Source organism: Rhinolophus sinicus, chromosome 3 (genome assembly GCF_057876585.1).
Source record: "Rhinolophus sinicus isolate RSI-liver-muscle chromosome 3, RSI-T2T, whole genome shotgun sequence".
Classification (NCBI taxonomy): domain Eukaryota; kingdom Metazoa; phylum Chordata; class Mammalia; order Chiroptera; family Rhinolophidae; genus Rhinolophus; species Rhinolophus sinicus.
In genome coordinates, this window is record NC_142503.1 from 88,629,469 (window position 1) to 88,654,479 (window position 25,011).

The 25,011-nt window shown below is 36.8% G+C and overlaps 1 protein-coding gene across 1 annotated transcript in view; it reads right to left on the reverse strand.

Moving 5' to 3' along the window:
• FBN2 (fibrillin 2) overlaps positions 1-25,011 on the reverse strand; it is a 266,506-nt gene that overhangs the window by 24,065 nt on the left and 217,430 nt on the right. Inside the window, exons 42-55 of the mRNA XM_019732405.3 lie at positions 23,562-23,630; positions 22,541-22,666; positions 22,244-22,369; positions 21,617-21,742; positions 19,443-19,559; positions 17,744-17,872; positions 17,187-17,306; positions 14,353-14,478; positions 13,534-13,686; positions 12,696-12,761; positions 12,253-12,378; positions 11,562-11,681; positions 10,376-10,498; positions 9,814-9,945 (exon numbers count right to left, since the gene is read on the reverse strand). Of these exons, the coding sequence (XP_019587964.1) occupies positions 9,814-9,945; positions 10,376-10,498; positions 11,562-11,681; positions 12,253-12,378; positions 12,696-12,761; positions 13,534-13,686; positions 14,353-14,478; positions 17,187-17,306; positions 17,744-17,872; positions 19,443-19,559; positions 21,617-21,742; positions 22,244-22,369; positions 22,541-22,666; positions 23,562-23,630 (1,659 nt within the window). The remainder of the gene's footprint in view (positions 1-9,813; positions 9,946-10,375; positions 10,499-11,561; positions 11,682-12,252; positions 12,379-12,695; positions 12,762-13,533; positions 13,687-14,352; positions 14,479-17,186; positions 17,307-17,743; positions 17,873-19,442; positions 19,560-21,616; positions 21,743-22,243; positions 22,370-22,540; positions 22,667-23,561; positions 23,631-25,011) is intronic.

The following is a 25,011-nucleotide window of genomic DNA, read 5'->3' on the forward strand; positions in this document are numbered from 1 at the left end:
ACTATAGCCACAAAAGTTTACCCGCTCCCTCCCCCCCCATTTTTGCTGTTGAAATTTGTAAATTCACTAGGGTATATCTAGTGTGATGTTGTGCCATCTATGAAAGTTTGATTTCCAGCATTCCACTTTCTATGCTTTGATAATTTCTAGATCATATCAGAATCACCAATGACTAACCATTTCACTGTCCATTACTCTTGTCTCTGCTCAACTCTTCCTACCTACTTTGTGCTTAATCCAGTGTAGCAGGACAGACTAGAGAAAAACACACAACCAGGGCAAGTCTCACTTTAATTCAAGACTCAAATCTCCAATGGGTACTAATACTTCCTTGACAATCTCACTATACTTCCTGGTATGTCCACACTCCCATTTTCTAAAATGACACATTAAGAACTCCTTCACCTCTCTGCTATGAACCACCTGTCTGCACACTCACGTTCAACCTTTTGTCCTTTTTCAACAGCTGAACTATCTCTGGTTGTTCTCAAAGGCCAAGTCCTTGCACTTGTTCCTCTGGTTTGTCTTCCAAGACTTCACAATTCTCCTTTTCTCTATGAATCATTTCCTTAGCATACATTTTCTAATAACTTCCACCTTAAAAAAAACTCACAGTAACATATTAACCCTCCAGCTACTGCTACATTTTTGTTCCCCGTAGGGCAAAATTTTCTTTCCTTTTTTTTTTTTTTCCTGCTCAGTGCTCTATTTTACTTTATTCCAGCTTTATCGAGGTATAACTGACAAATGAAATTGTAAGGTATTTAAAGTGTACAACATGATGGTTTGATATACATATACCTTGTAAAAGGAATCCACTCATTGAGTTAATTAGCACATCCATCAACTCACATATTTACATTTTTTTTTGTCTGAGTATTTAAGTTCTACTCTCTTAGCAAATTTCAATTATACAATAGTGTTATCAACTATAATCACCATGTTATACATTAGATCCTCAGACCTTATTCATCTTATAACTCCAAGTTTGTACCCTTTAACCAACCTGTCCCCATTTCCCTAACCCCCACCCACAGGCAACCACTTTTTCATTCTGTTTCTGTGAATTCAGCTTTTGTGTTTTTTTTTCTTTCTTTTTTAAATTAAAAATTTATTGGGGTGACAATTGTTAGTAAAGTTACATAGATTTCAGGTGTACAACTCTGTAATACCTCATCTATATATCACATTGTCTGTTCACCATCCAGAGTCATTTCTCTTTCCATCATCATATATTTGATCCCCTTTACCTTCATTTACCACCTCCCTCCCTGCTTACCCTCTGGTAACCACTAAACTATTATCTGTGTCTATGAGTTTTTGTTTTTTTATTTGTCTTGTTCTTTCGTTGTTTTTAATTTTATATACCACATATCAGTGAAATCATATGGTTCTCTACTTTTTCTGACTTATTTCACTTAGCATTATAATCTCAAGATCCATCCATGTTGTCGCAAATGGTACTATTTCATCTTTTCTTACGGCCGAATAGTATTCCATATATACCACAACTTCTTTATCCATTCACCTATTCATGGACACTTTAGTTGTTTCCATGTCTTGGCCACCGTAAATAAAGCTGCAATGAACACTGGAGCACATATGTCTTTATGGATAATATTTTCAGATTTTTTTGGATAGATGCCCAGGAGAGTGATTGCTGGGTAATTCTATTCTTAATTTTTGAGGAACCTCCACACTGCCTTCCATAGCAGCTGCACCAATCTGCATTCCCACCAACAGTGTATGAGGGTTCGTTTTTCTCCACAGCTTTTCCAACACTTGTTACTATTTGTCTTGTTGATGATAGCCATTCTAACTGGTGTGAGGTGATATCTCACTGTAGTTTTTATTTGCATTTCTCTGATGATTAGTAACTCATACAACTCAACAACAAAAAAACAAGCAATCCAATTAAAAATGGGCAGAGGGCCTGAATATGTATTTCTCCAAAGAGGATATACAAATGGCCAATGGACATATGAGAAAATGCTCAACAGCTTTTGTTTTTCTAAGATTCTACATAGAAGTGATACCATGCAGTATTTGTCTTTCCCTGGCTTATTTCATTTAGCATAATGCCCTCCAGATTCACCAACTGTTGTTTCAAATGACAGGATTTCCTATTTTTAAAGGCTGAATAATATTTCATTACATATACTATATATATATATATATATATATATATATATATATATATATATGATACATATGTACATGACATACATATATATGATATATATGTACATGATATACATATATATGTATATATCACACTTTTTTGATGCATTCATCCATAGACAGACACTTAGGATGTTTCTATACCTTGACTATTGTGATATGAACATGAGAGTACAGATATCTTTTTGAGACAATGGTTTTGTTTGCTTTGGATATATATCCAGAAATGGGATTGCTAGGTCATATGGTAGTGCTATTTTTAATTTTTGAGGAGCCTCCATACCCCATACACATTGGCTGCACCAATTTACATTCCCACCAACAGTGTCAAAGGGTACAGTGCACAGGGGTTCCCTTTTCTCCAGATCCTCATCAACACCTATCTCTTGTCTGTTTGATCACAGTCATCTTAACAGGTGTGAGGTGGTATCTCATTTTGGATTTTTTTTTTTTTGATTTATCTAATAATTAGCAGTGTTGAGCATGTTTTCATATACCTGTTGATCCCTTCTGTGTTTTCTTTGGAAAAATGTCTATTCAGGTCCTTTGCTCATTTTAAAATCAGACGATGATGATGATGATGATTACCAGCTATTGGGTTATATGAGTTCCTTGTATATTTTGGATATTAACCCCTTATCAGTTTGCAAATATTCTCTTCCGTTCCGTAGGTTGCCCTTTCATTTTGCTGATGGTTTCCGTTCCTCAGCAGAAACTTTTTAGTTTGCTATAATCCCACTTGTTAATTTTTGCTTCTGTTGCCTTTGTTTTTGGTGTCAAATAAAAAAAAAAAAGTAATTGCCAAGACCAATGTCAAGGAACTTATCTCCTATATTTTATTCTAGGAGTTTCATGGTTTCAAGACTTAGCGTCTAGTGTTTAATCCATTTTGAGGTAATTTTTGTGTATGATGTAAAATAGGAGTCCAGTTTCATTCTTTCACATGTGGCTGTCCAGTTTTCCCACTATTTATTGAAGAGACTATGCTTCTCTATTGTATATTCTTGGTTCCTTTGTCAAAAATTAATTGACTGTATATGTATGGGTTTATTTTTAGGCTCTCTATTCTGTTCCATTGATCTGTATGTTTGTTTTTACGCCAGTACTGCAGTACTTTGATTACTACTGCTGTAATATAATTTGAAATCAGGAGGCATGATGCCTCCAGCTTTGTTCTTCTTTCTCAAGGTTGCATTGGCTATTGAAGGTGTTTCGTGGTTCCATACAAGTTTCTGGAAAGAATGATCTATGGTTGTCATTTCCACTTCCTCACCTCTGATTCTTTTCATAACTCATGTGCTCTACTCCTACGTGGAAACTGTGCCTGAAGAAGTCACCAAATCTAATTGTTACTTCTCTGTCTATATCTTACTCTGTATCTCAGCAGCTTTACAAGTGACTATTCCCAAGTGTTGCAATAATCCATTCTTTTAACTCTCATAACTCCGTCATGACCTGGACAACTTATCTTGAAGGCTATTCATTTTGGTCTTCTAAACATTTTTAATCACTCTAAATATTGGAGTGCCCAGAGCTCAGTCACTGCTCTCTCTCTCTCTCTCTCTCTCTCTCTCTCCCTCCCTCCTCGTCCAATTTTATGATTTTTTCACTACTACCTATTTGTCAGCAACTTACAGCTATGGCTCATAAATATATCTGCTTACCTAATGTTACCACTTGGAAAGTTAATACATATCTGACACTTAACGTAGTTAAAACAGAATTTTTATTCTTCTGTGACCCCAAATCAAACTGGTTTCTTTTAATCTTTTCCTTATTAGTTAATAGTAGCTTCATCCAATCAATTATTCCAGTAAAACTCCTAGGACTCATCTTTTATATGTCTTCCTTCATCCACTATATCCAATCAATCCACTAGCCAGTTCTGTTTATTATCCCCAAAGTATATTCTGAATCTATCCATTGCACCACATTTCTAAGCCGCTATGGCTTTAATCTGAACCCCTTTTCTCTCTCATCTGGATGATTAAAATAGCCACCTAAATGAATCCTGCTTCTGCTCCTACCCCCTTACAATGCATTATCTATCTACAAGGCAACCTGAGATCTTAGACAATAAGTAACAATTGAAATTTTACTGTATGTCAAGCACTGTTCCAAGGGTTTTACAGGAAATCACTAATTTAATTCTCCCAATAATCTGGTGAGGTTAGCGATCTCATTATTCCTATTTATTTTTGGATGAGGAATTTTGAGGCACACAGGGAAGGCAACTTGCCTGAGGTCACAGAACTATTAGATAGGAAACTGCATTTCTCATCTTCATCATCCATCTTCTTGGCCCACACTCTGAATCGCTCTGCCACAAAGCACTCAGCACAAAACCAAACTCTTTACTGTGGCCCGCAACGCTGTTGCCGACCTCTGGACTTCATTCACCTCATGCCACTCTCCTGGCATAAACTCCAGCTACACTGGCTTTCATTCCTGCCGTAGGGATCTTTGCTTTTGTTAGCTCCGCATTTTTCCTTCCCAGGTCCCAGCTCAAAAGTGACCTCATCAGAGAAGTCCTCCATGAAAAATGTATTCTAAACAGTAGCTCCCACTCAATCACTAAATTTTGTTTTCTCAAAAAAGATTTACCACTATATTATCATGTTGACTATTTCTTTATTTGCTTGATGTCTGTTTCTCCCTGACTAGAACATAAACTACTTGAGGGGATGGAGGGAAAAAACTTGTCCTTGTAGTTTATTTTGATATCCTCAGAACTATAAACATTGCAGATGTTCAGTAAATTAATAGAAAACAATGAATGACTGTTCTGCAACATTTTCCATGGAGCAGTGTGCTCTTCTGATATGCATATTTAAATATTTTCTACAAGTATTTCTTCCACAAATACTCAGATGTATTTAAATATATGCATATTTTTGTTTTATTTGTTCAGTTTTTTTTTCCGCCTAAGGGAATCCATTTATGTACATATTAAATTTCTTTGTCTTCTTCCTCTATCATCTTATTAGTCACCTCCATATCCACATTACTGATTGTGTCTTCATCCCTTTCTACTTTTTATTGCTCCTAACGTGACTTTAATTTCTGTGGTAGCTTTATTTCTTTCCTAAGCTCATTATGTCTTGATACGATTTCATCATCTTTTTCAGTTTCTTCTATTTGGATTTTTATTTTTCTAAACTCTTCTTCTGCGTTCTGAAGTCTTTTAATCCAATTCTTGTTTATTTTCCTTTCTTCCTTTACCCCCCTCCCCAGCATATATACCTTTGTTGCAGTCTTGTGTAATTATTTATCTTTGAATAATTTTCTCCAGTTCAGCTGTTTGCTGAAAAACAGTACAGCAGAAGATCACCAGTTTCAATTCAAGTTTGTTCTATGAATGCTCTCTTACCAAAGCTGTTATGCTCTCTGTCCTTGGGGCATTTATACTCAAACTTTCAGGTAATTTAGGAGGTCAGCACGACTCTGAGCAAAGTTCCTTACGTTTTAGCATGTCACTGTGATTTCTCTTTCACTTCTATGCCTCTTGACCCTGTAGCATGGAACTGGGCTTCTACAAAAATATTCCATACTCCTCCCATTCACCCAATTCCCTTATCTTCTAATCAAAGGTTGTTAGATGAACTTTTTAAATTGGGGCAGTTATTTTTAGAGATATCTGTATTCTTTTTCAGTCTGTAGTTGTGATCACTTCTTCACTTAAATTGAAACAGTACTCTCCCTTCCCTGTCGTATTTCTAAAACCTTTAAGGGATGGGAGTAAAATAACGTTTTTTATTCCACATATTTAAAACAAAGCCTTCCTTCCCATCAATTACATTTAAGTAATGTTAATGAAGCCCCAAAATTATTCTGTTGGTATTTACATTAAAATTTAATGATCTTGGTAAAATTTTTCTATTTATTAGATTTTTCTATTCATTTATTATTTATTTTAAAAAATAATTATTGGGGCATAATATATTGCATAATCAAATTCCTGTCTCTACATTTAGTTTTCTTTACAGAGGTTTTGGATTTTCTACATAACTTTAATTCTTTTTTTTTTAAACTGTAGTCATCACATGTGAGTATTTAATATTACAAAATTAAACAGCCACAATTTCCAAATATAGGATCTTGGTTCAATTCATTCCTTTATATCACAATTATTTATTAAGTGCCTCTTACGTTCTAGACACTTTTGATATTCACAACAGGGAACGAGAGACAAAATTTACTTCCTTTGTGTTAAATTTCATTGAGGATAGTCCATAAGGCATATTAGATATGTAGACATTAGTGAGATGGGACTCAAAATTTGAAAAATAATATATGTATATATGTGTACGAAAGAAACACAAAAATTATACCATTACATTTATAATAGACTCACAGGTGATATTTTAAGATCTACTTTATTTTCCATCTTGCTTCAGAGCAAGTCTTTAGATAAGACTTCGCTTTCTCCCCATATATTAAATTCCTCACAATGAATACAATTGTCTATTTTTAGTATTTTCAACAATTGTATGATAAAAAAGATACACTGTTTGAATAAAAGAAACACATGCAAACATACACACACACAAATACACACATACAATCATACCACCACATTTGTAATAGATTCAAATGTAATTTACTTTTTTCTTTGCTTTTGATTTACACACAAAATGTGGAGCGATCGTTTGGAGTGCTCCAAAAAGGAAGAGTGAAATATCGCAAGAAAGGCTTATGTCTAAATGACCTACGACATGGAACTCCTCTGTCGAAATTTCTCACTCAAATGTCAGAAATTGATATAGTTGAAATAGGAATCAGCATGGTTTAAATTTTTTAAAGATTTTTATTAAAAATATAACTAACATACAATATTATATTAGTTTTAGGGGTACACCCTAGTTATTCAACATTAATTCTTTACCCTGTAATATTTTTAGCTAATTTTGCATTTGACATTATTTTGAGGTAATTTTGTTGGATTCCAATTTCATTGTACTCAGCACTCTTATTTCTTTTATTTTTTTTGTGTGTGGCTTTACCTTTCATTGTGACATTTGTAAATACTTTTTTAATATTTTGGTTGGTTGTTCATGAAATTTCTAATTGTAAAAATATGTCTGAATAAAATAAAACTCTACAAAGAGTTTCTTGATGATCAAAAACAGTTTTATAGAAGTTACAGTAATCAACATGGTATCATGAAAAGCTTGAGGAGCAGCAAAGTTTTAGAACATGTATTTTTTGAAGCATCTTTTAACAATGAAACACTTACAAGTATATAATGCTGCCCTGTGTCGTCTTTTTTTTTAAAGAAAGTTCATGGTACCATAGAATATTAGAGCTAGAGCAGACACACTTCTCCCACCCAGATCATAGTTTCTTACTGTATAGGTGAGGAAACGGAGGCACAGAGAATTAAGTCACTTTCAAGTCATTCAGCTCACTTATGAGAGATCCAGGAAGAAGAAATATGGGTTCTTAACCTGATCACAATGCCTACCCCCTCCTCTTCCCAGGAAACACACATATGAATGTAGTAACAACAATATAAAGTAAAATTCAGCAAGTTAGAAAAATAAGAAATTTCCGTGAATAAAAAGTAAAACACATTTGTAAGTATTTCAGCTGGATGAAATTCACACACACATACATGCTTAAACAAATAAGAGAGAAATAGATGAAAATAAATCTCACGTACATAAGAAACCAGGATGGTAAACAATGTCTGCCATACACGTTATTTCTACCCTTCCGTACGTGTTAGTATTCGCCCTGTGCAAGATTTTGAGGGACATACGTTATTCTATAAACTTCTCTACTCCTAGACTTAGGAGTCTAGCTTAATCTCTGGGTTTTCAGATCTTGGAAGAAAAATGTTTTTGAAAAAAGCACTGCATAACTGAACCTCTGATACAATCTATTTTTAACTTTATTAAGTAGTGTATTTGAATAAAATATCTAATAGATTAAAAGAAACTCTGAAATACAATCATAACCTGATGGGTTTTTGCATATATTTAAAAATGAATTTTATGTTACACATGTAATTCAGGAACTCACTCTTTTGTAAAAAATTAAAATTGACAGATATAGTTAAATTCACCTCAGATCAGTAACCTCAAATCTCAAAATCTTCCCTGAAGGTAATTCTTTCGATGATTATTAAAAAAAAAAAATCTTTTCATGTGTATTTACTTGCTTGCATATGTCCCTATGGAAAGCATAGTATTATTTATAATTTCTTTATAATATGACACATTGCCTATATTGTTCTGTAACTATACATTTATGATTCTTTTTACTTCAGTACACACATATATCTTACTCCTTTTAACTGCTGTGACATTTCATAGCATGGATACGCCATATTTATTTAGCTATCCTCTTATGATGGATGGCACTTAGGTTGTTTCCTATTCTTTTTTGTTGCTGTTAATACATGTAAAATTGCAATGAACATTCTTTTCCTATGGTAGATTTATTTTTAAAAAAGCTTTATTGAAGTATAATTTAGATGCTGTATAAAACTTGCGTGTTTCAATGTGCAATGCAATGATTTTTAGCAAATTACAGTCTTGTGCAATCACTGCGATTCAGTTTTAGAATGCTTCTATCTCCCAAAGGGATCCCTAATGTCCATTTCCAACCACGCTCTGTATTCTGACTCTTAGCACCAGGCAATCCCTAATAGATTTATTTTAAGAAATCTTATTTAGTTTTTTGTTTTTTCCCCCCAAATAAGACATTATTAGTAATCTTTAAATGTTCCTCCAAAAATACCCACATTTTTCTGGGTTCTGGAGGTAAGGAAGGAGCAGCAGGTTCTTAATTAAAGGAGGGGGAGCCACTTCTTCTCAAGGAGAAGGAAGACTGTGCTGGGCTCCAGTGTCCTAGGTGAGACTTTGAGGATAAAGTGCTGAGGTAATGGATACAGAGGCCATGGGCAGCGTCCATGGCATGAGACTTTGACTTGCATTCTAAAAACCACAGCATTTTAAACTCTTGAAGTCATTTTAGAGATCTAGCCCTACCTCCTCCCTTTATAGATGAATTAACTGAGATTCAAATATGTTTAAAAAAAAAAAACTGCTCAAGGTCACAGAGCCAGCCAGCCTGTAAGAGGTTTCTGGAGAGTATCTGCCTCTTTACTCTCCTCATTCATGGGAATGATAAAAAAAGGAAAGAAGGAAGGAGGGAGGGAGGGAGGGAGGGAGGGAGGGAGGGAGGGAGGGAGGGAGAGAGAGAGAGAGAGAGAGAGAGAGAGAGAGAGAGAGAGAGAGAGAGAGAGAGAGAGAGAGAGAGAGAAAGAAAGAAAGAAAGAGAAAGAAAACAAACATTAACTCATGCTTTTATTTTGCTACAGGAGCCTAACTGTTTCAAGGCGTCTTCCTACACTTGTTAATTTAGTGTTTTAGAGTTACAGGACACATAATTACAGTAGACAAGGGGGCATATACTCTAGGACAGGCATAACTGCCACTGCATTTCCAGACCCGATTATACTGACATGGACCCTGAGATGGAAGGAAGAGGTCGAGGTACAGCACAGCCTTGAACAGCCGGAAAAATTGCTGGCTTGCGTGCGGTTCGGATGATTTGGCAGCAGTGGCAGAAGCCTGTGCTGGAGTGGGAGTAGTACATACACCACAGCATCAGTGACAGCCTTACCTACGCAGCCTTCTCCGTCCGGCCTCCGGGTCATCCCGGGTGGGCAGACGCACATAAAGGTGCCAATCAGGTTCTTACACATCATGCCTCTAGATTCACAGTCGTGCAGCCCTTCAGCGCATTCGTCCAGGTCTACACAATATTTTTAAAAGAGAAAAACATAAAATTCTCAGGAGCAGACTATTGTTTAGGACTTTTCTGTCACAGTTTTGGTTTTCTGGCTCTTACAATGTAATTAATTGTATTGTGGGACAGAAAGGAGGAGCCTAGGCTTTTTCAGCTGTTGGCTCTATTCTAGACTTAGAAGTTTCAGCATTGGTCCTAGTGGCAAGAAATTCAGGAAAGGGCACTTTGTGCTTTCATAGGAACCCAAAAGGATGACAGTGGGTGGGTCCCTCGTCCCATCTTATCTTCGACTTGATTGGACAGACCACCAAGTGTCTTCTTGTCCAGGTATGGAAATGTACCAGCAAAATGCTGTCATAAACATTTCTGTAAAGCTCGATAAAATCCTTAGGCATGACAAATTAAGTTTTAACTACACCCTTGCCTGTGGCCTTACCTTTGCACATCTTCTGGTCTTCCCTGAGGGCATAGCCAATCGGGCACGTGCATTCATAGGACCCGAACGTGTTCATGCAGCGGAAAGCACACAGCAGTGGATTCTGGGCACACTCATTGATATCTGATCAAAGAAACACACAGCCATGGCTCAGCGCCCAGGGTTCTTATTATTTGTGTAAATAAACACTGATGGGTTAGGTTGGTGCAAAAGTAATTGTGGTTTTTGCAATTATTTTTAACCTTTTAAACTGCAATTACTTTTGCACCACCCTAATGTTTACTTGGCAGTCATGCAGAAAGCAGCAGGACAGTAGAACTTCCACTTACAGTATGGAGAACTGGGTACCTAACAAACTCACCCTCTTACAAATAACAACTATACGCTCTGGAAGTCAACTAAAAACTAAGAGAAGTCGTCTTTAGTGGTGAGTCAAAACTCAGCAAACGACCGACAAGGAACAAATTTCCAAGTTTTTTTTTTTCTTTCTTCTTTTTCTGAAATTACCCTGTGGATGGCCACAGTCCTGGCAATGGCAGCACCTGGCAGCTAAATTTTCAATAGAAACTTTCTCAGCTTCTGTCTAGAGGAATCAGGGGCGGGAGCCTTGGGGCCACCCAGACTGTTGAAGAGTGAGGGGCAACCCCAGAAAAGAGAGGGCCAAAGAAGGAAAAACACTATTATTTTACGCATAAAGTCAGCCCAAATTACTGACTTAACCATGCATGTGTGGGGAAAATCAAAGAGGCTAGCCACGAAGGTTTACAGAGCAGAACTGAAATCTGAACCACTGTCTTCCACAGGCCTGACAATCTGCTTTTATGTTCCCCCAAGTTAAGACAAAAGCATCAACATTCCTAGAAGTAATATAACTTATTCCAGAAGATACCATTCACAATATCCAGGGTATAATCCAAAATTAACCCACATAATGAGGAGCCAGGAAAATGGGACCCAATCTCAAGTCAGAAGACAATCAACAGATGCCAATTCTGAGATGACCGAGATGCTGGAATTATCAGACAAGGGCTTTAAACCAGGTATCGAAACTATGCTCAGTGAAATGAAAACACATTTGTAATGACTATAATCATTAATAGGTTATCAGAACAATATAAATAAAAGCTGAGACATTAAAACAACCCATTCTGTATCAAGAAGAAATAGTAAGAAAAGTATCACTTGCCTTCACAATTCATCATGGGCCCTGGCTCAAAGCCTTCATTGCAGTTGCACTCAAAACTCCCAATAACATTGGTGCATGTACCGTTTCCACATGGATTGCCGATTGAACATTCATCGGTATCTGAAAAAGAATGAGACAGTGCTACAAAGTTTGGAGAAGTTTTCGTTTCACAGGAACATGTGTATGAATATCCACCTGGCACCGCACATTTCCAGGTCACTGCAGGGCACCCAGGACTCTCGCACCCTACTCGGTCTTGGCTGTCTGGCTCTTGTGCTGTGCAGAGGACCCCGAAGGATCAAGTGTGCAATGCTCCGAGCCCACAGACCGCCGTGCTTGCCCTAAAAATCACAAACCCAAAGAGGAATGTGGTCTTCTGCTACCAGAGCAGGGGTGGAAAGTCATAAAGTAAAATGGATGTCTTTGCCAGTTAGTGGTTTGGCAACTGTAAATCTCTAGACACATCAGAGTTTGTATATTTGGTTGAAGGCAGAGGTTGGGCAACTCTCTCCATCTTCACATAAATCAGACCTACTGGAAAATGTAGGGTGGGAGAAGAAAGAGCAATTGCTAACTACTTAATTCTGGCTTTGCAGATCCCACCACCACCCAGGGTGCCTGAGAGACCTTTTGCTGAATATGAGAAATAATACAGAACTGTGAAAGTGTATGATGTGGAGTCAACACTCACCCACACAGCGTACTCCAGTGTAATCAAGGTTGTAACCCATGGGGCATTCACAGCGAAAAGACCCGTCTGTGTTGATACACTGACCATTTGAACAAATGCCTGGGCTCTCAAGACATTCATTGACATCTGAAATATAGAATTGCCCATGAATTTCCTCATATAAAAAGATACGCCAAAGCTGTGTATATCTATTCAACAGGATTAACATTTCGAAACATATGAACATTTCTTTTACCAGAGAAATAGATAATGTATTTCATATACCACAACATAGTTTTATGATCAATGTGATGCACATATGCATATATAATAAATATCGTATATGTACACTAAGTACAATATACTATATATTACACAGTAAAATTCCATGGTTTATAAAATAAATGTACAGTAATATATTCATATAAAAGAAGGTTACAGAAATAAAATATATCAAACCACACCTTCACGAGTATCATGAAGACTCGGAACAGTTCCATGGCCATAAGGACACAAATCCTGGAATGCAACTACAGAGAAAAAATACAAATTCCCCATTACTGAAGAGCCTCAACTATCAGAGAACTTAAGAACTGATTAACACTATGCACGACATGGGACTTACTTTTCCTCTACAAAGCTGTTTTTGACAAGAGTTTTATTTTTATGACTTATTTCAAAAGCAGCACTGAGCATAGGTAGAAACAGTCACCTGAGCTTGCCCAGCTCCTTCCAGGGTGCCACTACTGAGGGATCTGGTTCTATCTGTTTGCTCATTGTCTCTGCCTCTGCCCATTACACACAGAAGCCACTTCTGACCTAGAGACCAAGCCAGTTCTGAGCTTGCTAGGAATTACCCTACAATTCAGCTGTGCTAAGAAAATAAGACCTGGAAGCTCTTGGTCTCTTCCAACAAATGGCCACTGTACTGACTCAGCTTTTCAGAATTTTATATGATTCTGAGCCCCGCTTGTGATGTAACACTCACGTGGGATTCCTGCAGCAATCATTTTCATCCTCTCCTTGCATCTCCTACCCTGCACCTCTCAAATTCATTCCTTTGAAAGCAATACTAACCTTGAAGGAATAAAAGTGAAATCACAGGGTACCTATCTACGCGTACATGTGTTGAATAGAAAAGCTGAAGCATGTCTCTCGGATTAGGTTGTTCACTGAACCATTCAAGTTTCTATGTGAGGGGGTAATTTCACCCTCCAAACAGTCATAAATTACGCAGTCAAACTGACTTCTGACAAAATTCCCAAGCTAGCATAACGTGGTGTTTCCTGTCATTGCCCTTACCTTCGTCATCTTTGGGGCACAGCTCACAGGGGTCCCCCCAGCCCTCTCCCGGCATCTTACTACAGCAACATTTTGCCTTTGTGGTGTTGAAAGCTTTGGGTACAGAACACTTTCCATTTTCAAAGTTTGTGAAGCAGAAGCTCTGGCGAGTATCTAATCAAGAAAGCAAACATCACAGATCTCTTCACTGATCGTTTTAAAAGACGGAATAATTTGTACAGAACGCTGTTTCTGACAGAACATTTTTCACGGGCCGAGCATCTGATACAAATTACATCAGCAGTGTAAAGACAGGTCTGGGAAGCTTCAATTGCTGACTTCACTTGCCAATTTAAGATGACCTGTCTATAAGATTTTATTTAATTATTTAAAACGATTAAAATATTTTTATAATGTGCTGGGGAAATTTGAGAAATTATGCGCAATATTAAATGATTTCCAAGTCTCTTTCTCCATCCTTGCATTGCAGCCTAAAAACAACAACAACAACAAACCAATCTAGGTAACTTTTGGCAAGAACAACGCATATACCAATGTAGAAACAAATCTATGCCAACAACAAAATGAAAATGGTGAAACAAAGTAAGAATTTTACTTTTAGCATGAAATTCAAAAAAATGTAGAAACGGAGCCAGTAATTCAAAGCACCTTAAAAATTATCCAGTGCATATACTTTTGAGACCTGTATTTTTAATTTACAGATGATGTGTCTGCCACAGACATGTCCTTTGCAGTGATAAACACTCGCACGATGACTTACTGTGCGGCTCTGAAGTTTCTAAGGGTGAATTGTGACAGAGCAGTTATCCCAAAGCTTACCAAAGCACCTCCGTCCATTATCAGACAAGACAAAGCCAGGCGGGCAGATGCACTGGAAGCCCCCAGGAGTGTTGGTGCAGGAACCAAAAAGACAGATGTTGGGATCTTCATCACATTCATTTATATCTGCAGAACAGCAGGAGGATTTAGTAGCTTAATCAAATCACTACGCTGTTCCAGAGAAACAATTTGATCATCCTACAACAGTCCACCACTGGTATTTAATACGACACAAGCGATTACATTATATAAATGTTTTACTTATTCTTTCAAAGCAAACAATTATTGCTTCAAAAGTCAAAGACTATATCCAGTTTCAATCAACCCGTCGCCCCAGACTTCCAAGTCCACGTCCATCCAGCTCCCGGCACTTGATCCCGAGGGGTGTATGTATGCCCACCTGCCGACCTAACAGGGCTAGTTCAATGTCTTACAGGCATCATGGGCTCCGCTGTCTCCTTCCCTGATGCCCCTCTCAGCAACCCAAGTTGGGGTCCTAGAGTCACCTTTATTCCTCACATTGACCTTTAACTTCCATCTGCAAGCAGCATGTGGTCTGTCAATTTTACTTCCACTGTACATTCAAACTCAACATCATTTATCACGGGATTACCATAAATCTTCTGACTATGGCATCTCCCTCTCTTCTCTCCCTAGTGCCACCAGGGCTGTCTTTTTAAAACACACGTCTGTTTGAAAATCTGTGCCTATGGAACTAGGAGGACTCAGACACGTTTTGAGAATTTTATCATTCCCACCACATTCCAGAATGGTTCCTTAAAATAAATAAGGATTCCTTACCAGTGATATTTGGCATTTTTTCATCGGAAGTGCTTATCTAATGGGTTACTTAAACTAAAGGAATAACCATTACCCAACTCCAGGCACATTAGAATGCAAGCTCCACAAGGACATGCCATGTCTGTCTGTCTGGATCACTGCTGCCCCTTCGGCCTGGTCGGCATAGGGTCTGGCACATACTATTTTCTCGGTTAATATCTGCAGAATTTTCATGAGCAAGTCATATCACATCCTTTGTAAAAATTCCTGCAATGCTCCACACTGCCTGCAGGGCTAAGCTCGATGCCCCTTACCACACTGTGTCGCGTGTGGTTTCAAATGGCCTCCTCTGTTCCCTTGCCATCATTGATTAGTAAATGCCTATCCAACATTTAAGAGCCACCTCACATGTCGCCACTCCTCTGTGACAGGCTTCCTTGACAGGCCATCCTCTCACCACTACCATCATTACTCACAGCTTCCTACTGTGCTCCTGTAGCCTGAACATACCTCCAGGACAGCGTCTGTCACGTTGGATTGTAAGGAAGGTTTGTAAAACCGGTTTACTTACAGAATATGGCTTTTCTACTAGACAGTAAGTTACCTGAAGGCAAGGACTATGTTTTTTATTTCCAGCTCCTAAAAGGTGCTTTATTCTCTGCAATGTCCACTGAATGTTGGAATGGATATGTGTGCATGTGTGTACATGTGTATACGTGTGTGTGTGTGTATGTGTATCATGTTAGGAAGCATCTCATCTGGGAAAAACTGATAGAAGAAATTCTAGTCTGAAGGAAATATTCTTAGGAGAAGTTAATAAAAAAACCCAATTTTTCAGAGGTACAAAAGAGTACCTGGATAAAGAAAATAAAACATTTCTGAAGTTTAATAAAATTGCAACTGAATCATAGATGTCTTTCACTAAGAGAAAAGGTACCTAAATCTTTTTGATACAAAAATACATATATTTCCATTTCCCTCCTAATGGATGACATACTGCTACTGTTATTGTTCTATAAATAGATGGATCAGAGGGATAATGAGATTAAATATGGAAAAAGAAATGGAAGAAAGGATTTTAAACTTTTCAATAAATTTCTTACTAAGATACTTCTAGTATTATTTATTTTTCTTTAGTATTAAAAACACTAGACAATATTACAATGAACTATACAAATCAGATAGAAAAGGGAAAAGATGTAAAGACCAAATTGGAATGGGTAGGGATTCCCATTATAGATAATTACGTGGTCTGAAAAATAATCAAATTTGATGAAGTAAACTGTTTTCTTCAGTTTTGTCTATATAAGTCCCTTGAATGTGAACAGTACAGCTACACAGAATTTCTTTTTTTAAAAGCTGAATAACTCAAAGGCAAAAAAAACCCTTAGGAATCACCCTAAGATGCTGATGCTTCTGAATTTCAACAAGACCATAAAAAATAATTTGCATAAAAGTGAAATAAAGTAACTGTAGAAAGGTCAGCCTTCAGTCATGTCCACCTGGAAATTCTGGGACCCACTTTTGATGTGGTTACAATGTTCTTATAAGCTGGAAGAGTTTCAACAGAAAAAAAACATCTGTTAGGGCAAATGAATTAATATTTTCTCTTTTGACATGAGGCTGTCCCAAGGAAAAAAAATGTCTCAACAGCATCGTCAAGATTTTCTGCTTCACATTTCTAGGACTGTGGATACCTTTAATAGCTGTTTTAAAATTGGTTGCCAAAGATTATGATTTTTGTAGACACTCCTTAAATTCAGTAGAGAGTCTCTATTGGCATTTGGAAAAAAGATAAAGAGTACACTGAAAAGTATGTAAGTAGTGTAGATTTCTGTTAATGAAAAATCCCACATCCCTAAATTCTGTATTCCCTCCATTCCCCCTTCCAATCATTTTTGATAGTTCAATAAAACAGATGTTGGCAGCTGCATGTTTAATTCCTTGGGTCAGTATGCCTGTGGTGGTTCGGATTTAGTAGACTTCTATAGAGTCTGTGCCAGGTATTATTATACTGAACAGTTCATGGACCTCAGAATAGATGTTAGTCTCACCGATGCAGTTCTCGCTTTTGACTTCATACCCTGGGGGACAGATGCACCTGAAGGATCCCTCCAAGTTCTGACAGGTGCCAGGAGAACAAGAGCCGGGAAGGGCAACACACTCATTAGTATCTTTAAAGAGAAACAAGAGAAAAAAAATGCTTCAGATATGAGGTTAATTGTTGTCAGGTGATATTAACATAACTTCAACTCAGGCCCTCTGATCTGCCTGGTCACTATGGACAAATAATGCCTTGAGATACTCTTTTGACATCTTGGGTATTACTCATTTAACAAGAGGCTAATTTTCTTGCTTTGTTTCCTTTGTCTATTTTTACTGAGACATGGACAGCTTCAAGTTCTGTCCCAATAAAACCACTGCGCGTGAGTTGTTCTCAGTTGTTGGCTTATTCCTTATAAGGAATATTTACCATGATATCTTTACTAGGTCATGTAATCAGATGATCAAATGAAATGTGAATAAGTCCCAAAGTGGGGCTGGGGGGGACGTCACATTACTATTTTACAAAATAACATAAATAAAGACTGTTTATTGTTTAGATACTTACCTATACAGTTTTTGCCATCTGGAGTAAGTTCATAACCTTCATTACATAAACACTTGAAGGAGCCAATTTCATTAAAACACCGTCCATTTCTGCACACCTGACCAAAAAAGGAACTGCACTCATCTATGTCTGTAAGCAAACAGGAGTTAGCTTTTCAGAAAGAGCTCTCACAGGTATATTGTGTCACAGCTGCAACTTAAAAACATATTTATTGGTACACAATTACAATAACCCTACACCATAATTTTTCACCAACACAGAGAAAAATGGCTCATATCAAATCATGTGACATTTATAAGGTCACATAGATCCCTACTGTATTTCAACCACAAGGGCACATTTTTGATATTAACATAACTCAGAAATTTATAACCAAATAACAGTGGAGGGTTTCAGGTGAAGATTTCCATTTTTTCCAAGTGAAAAAATATTTCTTTTCCCAAAGGCAAAAGGCTATATGAATTTAACTTGCCTGAGTAGTTTGCAGGTGACTTTACCTGGAGATAGGCTGACTTCATTCAAAGGACAAACACAATGGAGTATATTAAATAAAGAAAAATCAATTATATTAAAAAGATTAAAAAATTGCTGCTGTGTTTTGCTGACAGAATACAGAATTTGAAAAAACAAAACAAAACTTCTTTGTTAGGTTTTCAGTTAAGCTTAGGGTTGATTGCATTTGAGTAATTTTCTGGGTTGTTTGAAGACTGTACTTTGATCAGAGCCATATCCGTGTCTTTAGCTCTCCCTGGCTGTACAAAGGGTCTGAGAAACTATAGACAAGAAAGTGGTTGATGAATAAAATGTCCAATTAGCTCTAAAATTTTTTCACAGTTGTCGAATTTTGAAAAATAAAGAAAACTGAGAGGAACATATGTTGGATTAAATTAGAGGGTAGCTTCCTTTGGGTTGTGATGGTCCCATAATGGTAGAAAGGCTTTGTTATTTTCACATACCTTATAGGAACGTGCAAATTAAAGTTACATTGCCTGACACGTGGTAAACAAGAAATACCATCAACATTTGTGGTCATTTCTCTTACTATCTCCTCCACCAGATACAGGCAACTTCCCTCCACTCACTAGCAATTCTTATTTCAATCAATGTTGTTAGGGGCAAAATTCTGTACCATGCAAAGGAGACAGTTTTATTTTCCACTGAAAACCTACAGTTAGTAACAGACATCAAACAGGCTTCTGAGGGCTGACCTGGAAATCTAGTCAGTCATCATGCATTGTTTCTGTGGGAAAAGGCATCCCGGGCTTCAAAAATGAAATTTCAACGCACAACATGTTTTAAGTTGGGGACTGCCAGTATTTGAATATAAATCAAGAATGGATTATATGAAATACTTGTAATACCACTGAAACAATGACAGGTCTATCTTTGATCCCATCTAAGGGGTCAAAATCACTCCAAACCAGAAAGCAGTCCCAATACTTTTACTATCACCTGCATGACCTTTCCCCCTGAATCTCTTGGTTGACTGGCAGAAGCACTCAGCATGGCAGATGGCTGTGTTATTTAAGCCAACACTAAGGCTTTAGTTAACTAGAAATTAGCCAGTGATAATACACACCTTTTCACACACATTTGCAATTTTAATAATAAAAATATTTATTTATTCTTTGATTTTATTTTTTTGTTTCAGTATATTGTGTAGAAATGAAATAGAAGCACTAAAAGACTGAGTGCTTACCCAGACAATCGTTATTATGGGTGAGTTCAAACCCTGGGTAGCAGAGACAGTTATAGGATCCAACAGTGTTTTTACAGGTTCCGTTTCCACATGGATGTCGCTCACACTCATCAACATCTGCAAAAAAACATTGGCTCAAAGGAATTCAGTTTTTAACTGGAAAAGCATAGCCTACAAAACATTCACATTATTTTAAACTACTCACTCAGATGTTCTTTATGCAGCACTAGGAACCCATATTTACTTAAGGAAAGTGTAAGTATGAGGTAGAGAAAACTCTAAATTATAAAATTATAAGAAAAAGTGCTGATTAATGACTTATAGGCACATATAACGCTCAGACCGAGGCGAAGCAAGCAATCCCTTAGCGGAGATATTTTAATGAAGAGTTTGCTTGTCAATTGTAATGAAACCAGTCTTTTGACATACTAACACAATTTGTTCTATGAAGCATTATAAACACTCCCCCAGAAATGTATATACCTTAATTTGATCAGCACAACAAAGATAAACTTCAGTTCCTAAATTTTATGAATCAGTGGAATGAACCCAAACTGAAGTAGTCTATTAGAACTCAATATTATTAGCCTTCAAAAACATGGAATTAAGAAAATATTTCAAAAAGTCATCCTCAAATACGAGAGCAGATTCCCTGGACTGAATTTCAGGCTGCTGAAACCCTCCTATCCTGCAAAAAAAGGTACTGCTCCTTAGAAAGGAAGCTTTGTTGAAGCTACGTATTACCAAAGAGTCTAGCTGACTTTTATTATATGAATCGTTAGCACTGAGGGCAGATTTTCTCCATATGAATTTCCCATTCATAAATCTCACATATTTTTTAGCTATTCGTATTCTCTCCCTCAGAGAGTGCAGCCAGGAGGAGCACATATAAGCAAGGATTCTCAGAAAGCCCACGCAAATACGGCCAATCCTCCATTTGTCTTCTGCACAAGCATCCCCTAGAGAACCCTTCCGACCACCACGGGAGACGTCCGTGGGGGCGCTCTTAGGCGGCAACAGATAAACACAGATGTTCTTCCGGTGGTCCTCATTGTATGGCTGTGCCATAAAGTAAAACTAGTTCTGCAGTCCTGCAATCTGACTTCACCATTCATGTAGATGGCATCTTGAATATTGAAAGAGTAGATGCACAACTTTAACTTTTTAACTTTTTCTAAACTGACAACATGCTAATTACAAATAGCCAAGTTTTAAATTTGAGTTTCCTCTTTCAGTGCAAAGTACGGAGGAGAGTCTCTCGGCAAAGATAGAGCCAGTGGCTGACATCAGATTTAAGTGGTTCTGCTGAGTTCCAAGACATCCGGCCCATCTGCTTTTCAAATCTTATTAATCATCAGCTCAACAAGCACTTACTGAATACTATTACCGCTTAACTAACCATTACAACAGCTACTGGAACTTTTTAAAGAGTTTTGCTACATTTGCTTCTAAAAATTGTTTTTAAGAGTTAAAAAACAAAAGAAGCAGATAAATCCCATGCATTCAATGATTCTGAGGAAAAAGTGTAGTGGGGTTGTCAAAACAATGCATACAAGTGGACACTTTGGTCACTGTTGCTCAGGCAGGAGTTTGCCATAATCAGAAGTGTCTGGATGCTGATGGTAACTACTTTGAGCCCCTCTCGTAATCGCAGAAGTCAAACGTGACTTGTAGTCATCTTTTGTTATCGGTATATGTTGAGTATTACAATTTTAATCGTTTTCCTTTCTTAAATGTGTATGCATTTTTTGGCACCCTCTGCATATATGTTTGTGTGTGTGTATATATTCATTTTAATACTGTCTCTCTTACTACTCCCTTGCACTCTTGCATTTGAAAGGCTTTCTTGAGTGGGAATAGAGAGGGGTAAAAGGCTGCTGATCCTGTGGTGACGTCCACATAACCCTGAGTGTCCCAGGGTGCAGGTTAAGCATGTGAATTGAGCGCTATCTGGGGGAAAGGTTGTGAACACCGAACTGAGGAACATACTGTGGTATGTCCTGCTTGCAAATTTTACATTGAATGAAACCATAAACAGTTTCACATTGTTAAATTTTTGCAGGACTGTTTCTGACAGAGACATGGTAGTTCCTCATGGCAAGTGACTGAACTGTAATCTCTTCTGGACGCTCAGCTGCACTTCACCCCCCCCGGAACTCAGGTCCTCCTCTCACCCATGCACATGGTCTGGTCTTGAGAAGCCTTGAAGCCATTGTGGCAGATGCACTGGTAACTTCCTTGCAAATCAACACACAGGCCATGACTGCAAACATTAGGAATTTCTAAACATTCGTTGCGATCTAAAACAAAAAATAAAACACATGTTACCCATATCTGATTTTTATTAAAATTCCTTTATTTTTTCACAGGCACGTTTCTATAACCTGCTATTAATTATTACAGAGAGGTTGAAAATGAACCATAACAACAGCTGAATCAAAATAAAGACAGGCTTTAAAGTATCCAAGTCTCTCTCTTTTAAAATCATGCAATTTTTAATGTTGATTGGTATCTCGAGGATACTATTTTAGTTTAGGTCCCATCCTAGGAAAATCCATTGGAGAGACCTCCTTTCCTAACAAAAAAAATCTAAAAGTCCATTGGAGAGACCTCTTTTCTGAATAAAATAATCTAAAATGCATGGGGAAGGAGGTTCAATATGAATGAACGGACTCAGAAAATCTTTTCAAAACTACCTTTGAGAATAATTTTTTGGTAGAAAACCATGGACAGTTTTTTAGTGCAGGCAATATAAAGAATGTTGTGCTCAGGGCCAAAGAATGAATCGGTCTCCTTCTTACCAACACAGGCGCCGTTGGGTGAGAGTTTGAAACCTGCCGCACACTCGCAGCGGTAACTGCCCGGACTATTGATGCAGTCTGCATTTCGCTGGCAAAGGTTATCACCATTGCTGCACTCATCAATATCTGAAAGAGCAACAACTGCACTTGAAACTTTCATTATTGCATCAGCATTACATTCACTTAGCCAATTTGGTGATCTATTCTGAAATACTGAGGACAAAATAGTAAAACTTTCTGAAAATCACTTATGTCCACCGAACTTTTTTGGATGAAGGTCATACATCATTCAATTACCTTCACAGACCAGGAGCAGATCATTGTAACTGAATCCTGTTGGGCATTCACAGCGGAAACTGCCAATCTGGTTGATGCACACCCCATTTGCACAAATGCCTGGAATCTCTTTACATTCATCAATGTCTGAAATTGAATAGACTTGGTTAAATATATGTGGTTCTGCTTAATGTATTTACCATAAAACCTTGAACAATGCTATGTGTACACTGGAATGAGAACACACACTCAGTGTCACAAAAATCAATTCTATACTGGTATGAACGATTTTGTGGTTCATGAAAGCATATGGACCATAAAATAGAGTACTTCCTTTAAACAGTGATGAAAAAATGTAAGTAGCTGATCAAATACACCAAGTTATTTTAGTGTCAGTGTAGCAAATGTACTTCCTAGGGAATCAAGCCCCCTCTTCAAGTTACTGGTCAGACTCCCTTAACTGCTGCTACTCATCTGATAAAGAACATTATGTTTTCTTAATTTTATGTTATTTGTTACATACGCATTGATAATGGAGACTTAAAATTATATTACTTATTTAACCTTTGAAGAAGAGAAGTAGAATGAGCAATAGAAAGTACATTTAGAAGGAAGTAATTTATGTAATTAATAATCTTGCAAATTCCTAAATAGATCAATAGAAAGGGATACTGCAAATGTACACCCAAAAGTTGAACATACACTTATGAAAACAGCAACTAAAGGTTAAAATAAGGGGGATTAGAGTCATGTAATACAATATTCATGAAAAGAAAAACTATAGTTTTAGCTTGATATGTGTGAAATCTTGAGATGTCACATAACTGTCATAACGCTATCACCAGACTATGCTGATTGAATAATACCATTATTATAACACTTGGTTAGTCTGTAAACATGTTACCTCTTTCTTTTCTAACTGTATTAGATCAGAATCCAGATCATTATATTTCATGGTGCTTCAAACTTTAAAAACACTGAATAGAGTTTTACAAAATGTTACATATATGTATTAAAATAAACATAATCTGGAAAATCTCACCAACAGCTTTTCCTGTGTGAATGTCAAAGGTGAATCCAGGAATATTTCCACATATGGTTTTAAAGTCAGCTTTAAAATAAAAACAAAGTAAATGCACTATTAAAATTCTCCACCTCTTTCAAAGTAACATTTTACATAGCACCACTTTCACTGACAAATATATTTTATGTTATTCACAATCAGACATGTTAATTTCAATTATATTTACTTGATAACATTGCCAGCTCTTAGATCCAAGAAGTAGTCTAAGCATTTTTTTACTATTATTATTATTATTATTATTAAATTATCAACTTTTTACTGCTCTGATATTAGAAAATAAATAAATCATTACAAGATTCAAAGTATCTCCTTTAGGCACATAAGTTCTTTTATTCTTTTAATAGTGAGGGTTTTAAAAATGATCCAATTTATGTAGATAGAAAAATCAGATTAGAGTACAAACTGAAAAAGGGATTAGGAATTACACAAAGGCATCGGCATGAAAAAATAATTTTGTAGTGGTCAAATAGGTTAATAAAAAATGATGAATGAGACATAAATTTCTTAACACATAAATGTCAATTTGCTAAAATGTGAAATTTGAGGCATCAAAAACAATGCATTAGAGACTGTTAATAGCAACTACTACATATAATTCACCAAACTAATAGAAATTCAAAAGAATTCTAATTTTTAAGAAGTAGATTGCTACTGATGCCCACTGCTATACAAGGGTGTAAAACTCTTGAAAACAGTATTAGGTAAAACACATACTACAGACTATATACCAACTGCTATTGGGTGGGGCTTTGTATATTTACCCACGATATTCACCGAGCATCCAGAGCACACAGAGAGGTACATAGTAGATGCTTAATTTAATGGTTTCAAATTGTCTGGCAATGTGAGAACTGTAATTTATATCTCTCGTTTCATTTAATAGTCACTGTAACCATATGATTTAGTCACGGTTGTTATTTATTATCCCTATTTTATATCTGAGGGATCAGTTTCAGAAAAAATAATTAATCTACATAAGGTCAGACAATAGGTGGCAGAGCTTCAAATTAAAAATAGACCTGGCTCTCAAACCTAAGCCCTTTACTTCCAGTTACAAAGAAAAGTGATATTTTATTCACCAAGCCGGTGATCTTCAATTTCTAACTGATGGAATTTTTAAATTAGAAAACTATAAAAATATTTGTATTTGATTTTTCAGAACAAAACTATGGCTAAATAGGGCTAAGAAAATCCATTTGCCCATTGAACTTGAGCCACTTGGGAAAGGCCCCATGTGTCATTTCATCAAGTCTCTCCTTAATTTCATTTCATCACATTAAATGAAACATTTTAATGCATATACCAATGTAATTTTTGGAAACAAATGCATAATCATTGTTTCTTCTTTGCCCTGCTGATTTAACTCTTAGTATCTAAAACTATTGAAAGTAGTTTAATACCATTTTCC